The sequence below is a fragment of the Erpetoichthys calabaricus genome, chromosome 2 (assembly GCF_900747795.2).
Source record: "Erpetoichthys calabaricus chromosome 2, fErpCal1.3, whole genome shotgun sequence".
Classification (NCBI taxonomy): domain Eukaryota; kingdom Metazoa; phylum Chordata; class Cladistia; order Polypteriformes; family Polypteridae; genus Erpetoichthys; species Erpetoichthys calabaricus.
The window spans coordinates 300,137,887-300,147,113 of record NC_041395.2 but is presented as its reverse complement, the minus strand read 5'-3'; the positions used below and the strand labels follow the sequence as shown (position 1 = coordinate 300,147,113).

The 9,227-nt window shown below is 31.8% G+C and overlaps 1 protein-coding gene across 3 annotated transcripts in view; it reads left to right on the top strand.

Moving 5' to 3' along the window:
- The first annotated feature begins 569 nt into the window (after window positions 1–569).
- rbm20 (RNA binding motif protein 20) overlaps window positions 570–9,227 on the top strand; it is a 198,781-nt gene continuing 190,123 nt past the window's right edge. For all 3 annotated transcript variants that reach the window (XR_007934025.1, XM_051922162.1, XM_051922163.1), the window contains exon 1: window positions 570–1,146. Coding sequence is in view for 2 of the 3 variants with exons in the window: in XM_051922162.1 (XP_051778122.1) it covers window positions 1,043–1,146 (104 nt within the window). In the remaining variant the exon portion in view is untranslated. The remainder of the gene's footprint in view (window positions 1,147–9,227) is intronic.

Below are 9,227 nucleotides of genomic sequence, written 5' to 3'. Positions count from 1 at the left end.
CATTTCTGATTATGGCAACCCTTTGTAACACCACTTCTTTTCCAAACGAATAAAAATTTTGCCTTTAAAATCTATGTGAGAACACCATCAAGTAAGGAAGAGTATTATTGAAAGTGCTGTTATAAAGTTAAGAATAAATAATTGATTTTATATTTTTCTTTTGTGACAGTTTTGTTAAGCATCTATTTTGGTTTTATTGCTCCCTATTTAGTTCCAATATTTTTAGAAACCTTAATTTATATTTTTTTATTTTTTTAGTAAAGCAAAATAATAGAAATAGCAGGATTTGAAAGATACTTCAGGATATCGCTCACATTTAATTGCAAACAGAGCCCAAGAGCATATAAACAAGAAAAATGTAAAACTAGAAATTTGTACTTCAGAGTGGATTGAAAAATAGCAATGGAGCAACAGATTGGGTCAGCCTCAGATTTCAATCATAAATCCTTCCAAAAGAGGGTCACGTTCAAAGTTTGTCAATAGTCTTCCTCCTTCCACATTTAAGGGAGTACTGTATCTCTGACTGATGCAGCTGCTAAAATGATCCAGCACCTAATGAGTGACTAATGGCATTTTTCACGCCGAAGCTCCAGTTGGAGTCTCACTCAGTGGAGTAGGCTGAAGGAGGCCGATAGTAGTAATGAGCTTTTAGTGGTCACTGCAAGGCTCCAGGAAACCGATTGGCTAAGTAGCTTTCAGCTCTCTTCCTGATATTTTCCTGAAGTGTTTTTTTTCTTCTTTTATCTTTGGTTGTGCTACTTTCTTTGAAGATTTGTGTGGGGGTTGGCTTTTTTTTCCTTATTTTATTTTGCCAGTGAGAGGGAGACACAACAGACTGCATAGTTAGCGAGGCTGGGGGGTGGTTTCCTCAAACGTATTGGAGTGCTGAGAAGCTTTCACTGCTGCTGTCTTTTCATTCTTACTAAGAGCAAACCTGGCATTGGGAGCCTGAAACTGGACTAATTTACATTAGTAAAACCAAAAGCTCTAGAGAAGAACAAAATAACAGAAAGGAAAAAGTGGAAATATTACAAACTGAACCATGGAGAAAACCCAGGAGATATGCAAGCTTGTTAGCAAGAAACCGGGAAACTCTGGCCCGAATGAAACTGGATCAACGCTTATCCGTCCCTCGCTTTCACAGAGGTAGGCACAGTGTCGTGGTCTGATTAGGCCAGCAGTGCCATGTACAGTCAAAGTTGCACTCAATGTTTGCTTTAAAAATGAAAAAAATAACTCTGCATAAACATAAAATACTTGATTTCTGGTATTGTTTCAGTGGCATAGATGAAAGGAATGAAGTAGGGACACATAGTTACACTTGAGACCAAATTTCTTTGAAACTTTTTTAGAACTTACAGCCCAGTACATTTTTCTTTAAGATTTTTTAATTATTTGAATATCTTCTGTATGTGAACATTGTATTTATAATAATTTATGGAAATTGTATCAAATGTGGCTTGTTTTTTTGGGGGGCATCCAGACATACCTTTCAAATGTCATTCAAATGTATTGAACAATGAATTGTCACATAAGAGAAAAATGCACTAAATTAGGTCAGTAAGTTTAGGTGGCATGGATGTGAAACTTGCAGCTTGTCAAAATTCTAATCTTAGAAAACCATTTTATAATTGTTGTGATTTCCCAGATTAATCCTACTGATTAGTGATATACAGGGTCTCATTTTAAATTGACCCCAAGGGTTATAAGCTGACCAGCAATAAAGTAGCAGCTCCTAGGTTAACAACTAAATGACTAAATGAGTAATTAACATTTGATGAATTGTACTACAGGAAAAGATATTTCATGTTTTTTTTGCAACAGAATATTAGGCATGTGCTAATTGCCATTAGCAACAAATTCAATAATGAATTAATATAATTGCTTTTTTTATAAATAAAAAGAAATGCCAAAATACCTAATAGGTTGTCCTTTGTCTGCTGGTTAGAACATTTTTACTCACTTTACTTATTTGACTGATGCCTTTATCCAAGGTGATAATTTCAAAATCAAGTTTTTCAATGAGCTGAAAATTTAGTGAGAAAGTGATTCAAATCAAATGGCTTATGCATCTGTTTTCCCTGCTGCAACAAAAGCCATCACAGGCTTTGTGAGATTGTTGAGTGATCCCTAGAAGATTCTGAGCATAAAGATTGATTTTGGTCCATTGGAATTGATTTCACACCAGGATGGACGCTTAAGTATGAAGTTGCTTACTCATCACTGTTCTGTAGATTACATTTTTGACTCTTTTATGTTTGCAATGAACAAAGACAACCAGAATATTTTATTTTCATGGTGAGCAAATTTGGAAACTTCACAAAATTTAAGAAAGGCAAGTACAGTACCATTTCTAAAAATATGCAATGTAGAATTTCATATTTTATCATGCCTTTTTATTTATTCAAAGAGCTGAATAAGGTGAAGGAAATAGAATTTTAACTAATTAACTCTGAATTTCTATTTAACATCCTTCATTTAATTTAGTATTATGGGGAACTGGAGTAATCATTTAAAAATTCCATGCAAATAAAGTCTAGTATAAAACATAATAAATGAATTAGTCATATACTTTATTTCTTAACTAGGTGAAATCTATATAGTAATAATGCAAAAATACATAAATAATCATAAACAATACCCCAAACCATTGTTAACTTCTAATGCACAACTCAATTACATTGGTTATTTTTGTAAAAAATCTGTTTTCTCTGTTTAACAAACACCTTAAAATTCCTGGGTAAAATATTTTATGTTTAAAAACTAACACTGGGCTAGGCACACAAGGACAGTTAATGATCAATACAATTATTGTTTTGCTAGATGTGAAGAATATATTTTAAATAACATTTTTTTAATGGAACCTATTTTTGTTTTATTTATTTTAAGGGATAATGTCTAACATTAAAATATAATGCTGTATTTGCTAAGTTGTGTTCTATACCTCCCCGTGATCCTGTGTTCGGATTCAGCGGGTTGGAAAATGGATGGATGGATGGATGTTCAATATCTTGAAAGAGAACAGTAAACTCTAATGCATATTTTATGAATATTGTTTCCTTTTAAAACAGAAATAAAACCTTTTATTGAAAAGCTATGACTTATTGAATTATGATAGTAATTACTGTAAATAAATAAATTGTTAAGTTATACATGTATCAGAGTATTTAGCATGTAAAGTAGTAATACTAGTTTAATATGTGTTTTGGCACTCTTCAAGGAACACACATTACAAATATATTTCACATAAAGAAAATAGTATAGGAATACTTAACACTTTCATTTTTAAAACTTACTTCAAACAAAATATATGTGTAATTTATTACTGTTATCGATTCAAAGATTTGTCTAGATTTTTTATGCTTGTAACAAAAAATTCTTTTTCATTGATTTTTGTTATAAATTGTAGTCTAACACCAATAACAATATACAAATGTATTGATTCAGGTTTTTGCACAGTTATTACATTAGTAGTAGATATTAGAAAATCACATAAATATTTAAATGATCTTTAAAATTCCACAGTAAATACGTAAATTGACTGTTAATCTATGGATCTGATTCCTGCAGTGAACTGCTTGTCAATAACACGTCTGATGTTACAAATAAAATTAATGACAGAATATGGATATATTCCCATTTTTATTTTTATTAATAAGAAATAAACTTGTTCACCAAGTTTCTACTAAATTTAGAAAAAGATTGCTACTTTATTTTTTAATTAGACATAAACCCCCCTAAAATCCTGAGTTAGTTTCAGTGGGGTTATAATTAATGTGTGCCATAAAAGTAAAAAGTAAATTGCAAATATGTCCAGTTTTATGGCTGAATTTATTGCTTTAACTGTAACTACTGATGATATCCTGACGTTACATTGAATATTTGTACCTGTGACTGTTCATTCCAGAGTTTAAAGGTGTTTCAGCAGAATACTGGATATTTCTGTCTTAAAAATGCAATTTCTATACTTCATGAAATAAGTACAAAAATACTTAAAGTGTTTTCATGTTGTAAATACTGTAAAATTTAGATTTATAATGAATCCCAATGAACAATCTGAATTCTCACAGTATGGTTTTTAATATAAGGTAGGATTAAAAGTTCTAGTTTACACAAGTCCTGCTTACTTCTTTCTAAAAAAGAAACCCCAGAAACAATGTTTTAATGATGAAATTGAACGTTTATATAACATTAATATAACTGAGTCTTGTGTGTTTCTGTCTGAACAAAAAAAAAAAGAAGTGCAGAAGACACATGAGATGGCATATTACACTGAACAAATTTTCACATTTTCTCTTTAAGTACTTTTATCAATGCCATGAATGTGACACACAAAGGGAGAGAGAGAGAGAGAGACAGATTTGTATTTAGGATATGCTTTTGTTCAAAGCAACTTGCAGATGAGGTCAACATAAATGAATAGACATCAGTTAATGTTCTGTTTTGAAACAATTGTTATAAGAGAATGCAAAAAAATAAAAGTGAAAAATGTTCTAGACCTTATAGGTAAGCAACCATTAAGCCAAATTCAAGCATAAGAGTAGTTAACCTTACCTTAGCTGCAAAAGAATCTGGCATCAAGACCATCAGCTTTATATGTTTTACTTTATATTTTGCAATTGCAAAAGGCAAAATTAACATCCTTCCATCCATGATAAACTATTTTCATATTGTTGGTGATTTCATTAGCAACAGTCTGCATTAAAGTGACAACTGATGGCATTATGTTGTCATTAAACTTTTTTATTATCTGGTGATTCCTTTTTCTATCTCTTTTGTGCTGCTGTTTAATTTGGACTTTTTCCTTTATTGTGATGCTTTTTGACACTTTCATATGTATTAATATTAAATTTTACTGTCAGCTTAAGGATAGCTCGTCCTGGTCAGTTCAACTCAATATTCCATACTCAATATGGAATATATTGGGCTCTTAAATTACTAAGAACTTTAGATGTACAAGTTACACAAGGATGACATTGTAGTTTAGATGTGAACTATGCAATATACTAAATCTTTTATTCCTTAAGTAAAAAAAATCAAACAGACTAAAATAAGATTAGGATAGAAACAGTTGAGTTATTTTACTGAACATCAAAAAGGGCTGAAAAACAGGTCAATGCAAATTGTCATTCTAAAGTACACGGCATTTTTTCAGTAATGCTTCTTCAGTTTCTGGCAAGCATAAATTGAGCGTTAAGAAAAATGAAGTAGTATTAATGTCCAATAATATGGAGCATACCTTTTTTCTGGAAAAATGATAAGTATGGTACATTCAATAAGTTTTCCATATATTGTTGTGCCTGTGTATTCAGATTAAAATAACTAAAGCATCAGATTTAATAAGAGAAGACACCACTGTATTCCACATTAATAACTTCAGGATATGGAATTGTAATCCAGAAAAAGAAACCTTAAGAACATTTAAACATGAATGTATAACTATGCACACCAATAAATAAATAAAAACTAACACCCATATAAATAGATAGATATAACATTTTTGTAAATGTATTTAAAAGGTACAACAATTATTTTAATGTTATAGTTATATAACAGTGCTCTAGCACATGATAAGAAATATGTTGTTTAAACATACAATGTTTGGTTGTATGATAAAGTGTATAGTATTTCTACAGGTCAAAGGGCAACTATCCATTTTCTAAAACCTGGTTATTCCATCACAGTGTCGGAGGGTAGGGGGTGGGCAAAGCCTTACTTGTCTGCTTCTGGTACAAAAGATGGCTGCCAGTCCGTCAGAGAATACACACTCACTTATCTTGGGCCATATTGAATTTGCCACTCAAACTAATGCTTATGTCTTTTGACACTGGCAGAAAACTAACAATTTTTACAGAAATCCTGTGTTAACATAGAGAGAATGTGTAAAATTTACACAAACTGCTACTTTGTTCAAGGGATTATAAGAGACTAAGAGATTGGAGTGTTTTATTGATAAAACAATATCTGTTGTTTGACTTGTATTTCACTGCTTTCTAATATTACAATAAAATTCAAATTGTGTATTTTTTAAATTTAGAAATTGACATCAGTTAATGGACCTTGGTCAGAGTAACAAATGTTTCAAGTTGCATTCTTTTTTGGATTATTCCCTTGATTAATAACATCAAAAAACACAAAGTTTACCGATGAATCGTGTACTAAATATTTTTGTAACTGTGGATGAGAATACTGTACATTTCTGTAAGTGCATGTCTTTCTACTGTATCTAATTTGAATTAGCTGTGGTTTTCCAATATTTTAAGAGGTTATCACCTCACTCAGTTTTATTAAGCATGTAATAAGTTATAATTCGTTAAAGATGAGCAGAAATAGAATATTCTGTAGATTACCGATACATGTTATATATTTCCTGTGAAAGTCAAAGGCTATGAGGACCAAGCCAGACCTAAACAAAATTCCTCCATTTTCATGCTGATTAGATTTCCTGTCCTCTATACAGCAGGATTTCTAAAATTAAGGTCTCTGGTTATGTTCACTCTAAGGATCATAAATGAATTAATAAAGCAAAACCAATTTAAAATAAATTTCAATTATTTATCCCTTGAATACTATGCACCAAACGTTTCTAAGATGGTTGGTTCTAAATTAGTTGATATTCTCACATCACATTCTCAAACTTCTATTTATGCCCATGTTGGGCCATTGCCTATCCTGGTACAACTGCATGCAAGGCAGAAATGAACAATGAGTGGGGTGCTAGCAGATTACTTACTACAGCTAGAACTTCTAATATAGTGAACTATAATTTAAACTAAACATGTCAATTACAGCTAAAATAGTTTTTAAGTATCAGTGCAATCTTTAAATGTAATCACTAGAGTAAATATTAATTTTTACACAGTATATTTGAACTTGGTTTTTAAAAACTACTGTATAATCCATTTTTATGCTGTATCTTTTATATACTGTATCAGCTGCTGTGTGATGTGTTGTATAATTACTGAAGCATTTTATATTATTTAAATAATACAAATGGACATGTACATATCCATCCTTTTATTATTTGAAGCTGCTTTAGTTTAGCACATTGAGCAAGAGGTGTTCATTAAATATTTGCTTTACAAAAATGATGAATAATAAGAAAGAGGCTTTCCTGTTTTCATTTACTTCTAAATACCAGGACAGCAATTCCTGTGTTTAAAGTAAACAAAGATTATAGTGAAGAGTTAATAGAAACTATAATTTATTGTCAGTTACACCTCCTAATATTTCTTAATAAGCTTTGTTTCTCAAATACCCAAGGAGTAGTAGAAATTATTATTTAAACCTTGTGCATTTATTTAGTCAACACCAACACCAATTTACAAAGTCGTACAGCTGTTTCCATATTTGTACAAAAGGGACGCAGCTGATTTCACTAATTATCACTAGATATTTATTACTCATCACTTAGTTCAAGGTCTGCAAACTTAAATCATTTATTCTCTAAAACCTGCCACCTAGTTCAGTCAAATAGTTTGGTAAATCCTTGCCACTGAGACAGTTTCATAACAATTCTACTAAACTTAAGCCTTTGCTTTATGAATTGAGTGACGTATGCTGCTAAACTGTGACACAGCAACATTTCTGAAATACCTCATGAGAACTGTACATTTTAACAAAAATGCCTTTCCTAGTACATTGCAAATGTTGTTGATATACATGTTCAACACCACAGAGTTACCCATATTCAGAAAGCTATTCACAGAAGAAATAGTTTGGGCCAATAAACTTTCACAAGTTAGAAGTAGGTTGCATTTGGTTTTCAAAATGTGAATATTCAGTCTTAATTGAAATATTTATTCATTGCCTCCATAGTGAACTGGCCTTAACATAATATCATTTATATTATTCATTCATTCATTTTCTACACTACACTACAGCAATAATGTTTTAAACAGAGGCTTGTTGTATGCATAACAACACATAAAGTAAACCAGACAGGGACAGCAGTGCCTCCAAGACCTCATGGTGTCACTACCAGGATGGCACAGAGCAAAAACTAAGTGCAGAAATTTAAGATCTGGTTTCCTAAACATTTGGCAAAAATTTTATGCCAGTAAAAAAGGGAAAAATGCTTATTCTGATTTCTGTTGTTAGAGAAAGAAAACATTACACTGAAATGCTAGGTGGTGCATTGTATTGATACTGTAAAATAACACTTCATTTTAAATTTGAATAATACTGCCTGGTGTGTAGAATGAACAATCAACACTCAAAAGTCACTTCTACACTCCAGAAGTTGGACTTTAACTGAGTTTGCAGTGTAGAGTTGTAAATATGACAGTACTGCACCACTCTCAGCCAAGATATATCCAACACATGACATACTCACATACACACCAATGTTCACTTATTTTTGGTCTGCATAGAGTTGCCAGTGAAGCACATTTGGTTGTTGGACTAAAACTGGGAGAAAACCATATGCAAACAAATCATATGCAAATACTTAATCTGGGAATTCAGACCCAGAACTCTGGAATTGTGAGACAACAACACTGATCCTGTCCCATTAACAGATTAACAGATAATCAAGAGACCCAAAACATTATAGACAGTTTTCAGTAATACCTAAATAACCCATGTTAACATGAGATTGCAATCTTAAGAACAAAACCATTCAGTGACACCTATTGTGTATTTGTTCAGCTCATAGACATCAGATGATTAATGAAGTGTGTCCAATCATAGCACCTTACACATATGGTGCAGTCATGTTGATACTGATGCAGAGAAATGTTTTTATAATTAATTATTTGCAGTTCTGAATATGACCCACATAATTCTTGTTGAATTAATATTGTAGGTATATCTAATTTGTTGATCATTTTCAGTGTTTAGTGTTAGTAGATAATGTGATGTAGTACTTAAAGTCAGGTGTTCTTTACATCTTCAGGATTTGGTCTCAGGCACACTTTGCCATCTTGAACAAGTCACCTATTCTTTCTTTGCTCCAATTTGTAGCCCTATGGCTTTGAACTTTTAAAGCACCTTAAGATGTTGTTTGATATAGAAAACAGAGTTATAAAAAGGTTTTATTTTAGCTATTTACACTTTATTCATGATCTGATTTATTTAATTTAGCGTGTGGTGCTTATCTTAGTCATTACGTTTTATTCCCTTGGAAGAACACGTGTTTAGTAGGCGAACTACTGCTAGCAACTGTTTCTGTGGCAGCATTCCGGAAAGTGAATCAGTTAGTGCGCAGGATTCTTGCGGGCAGCCAC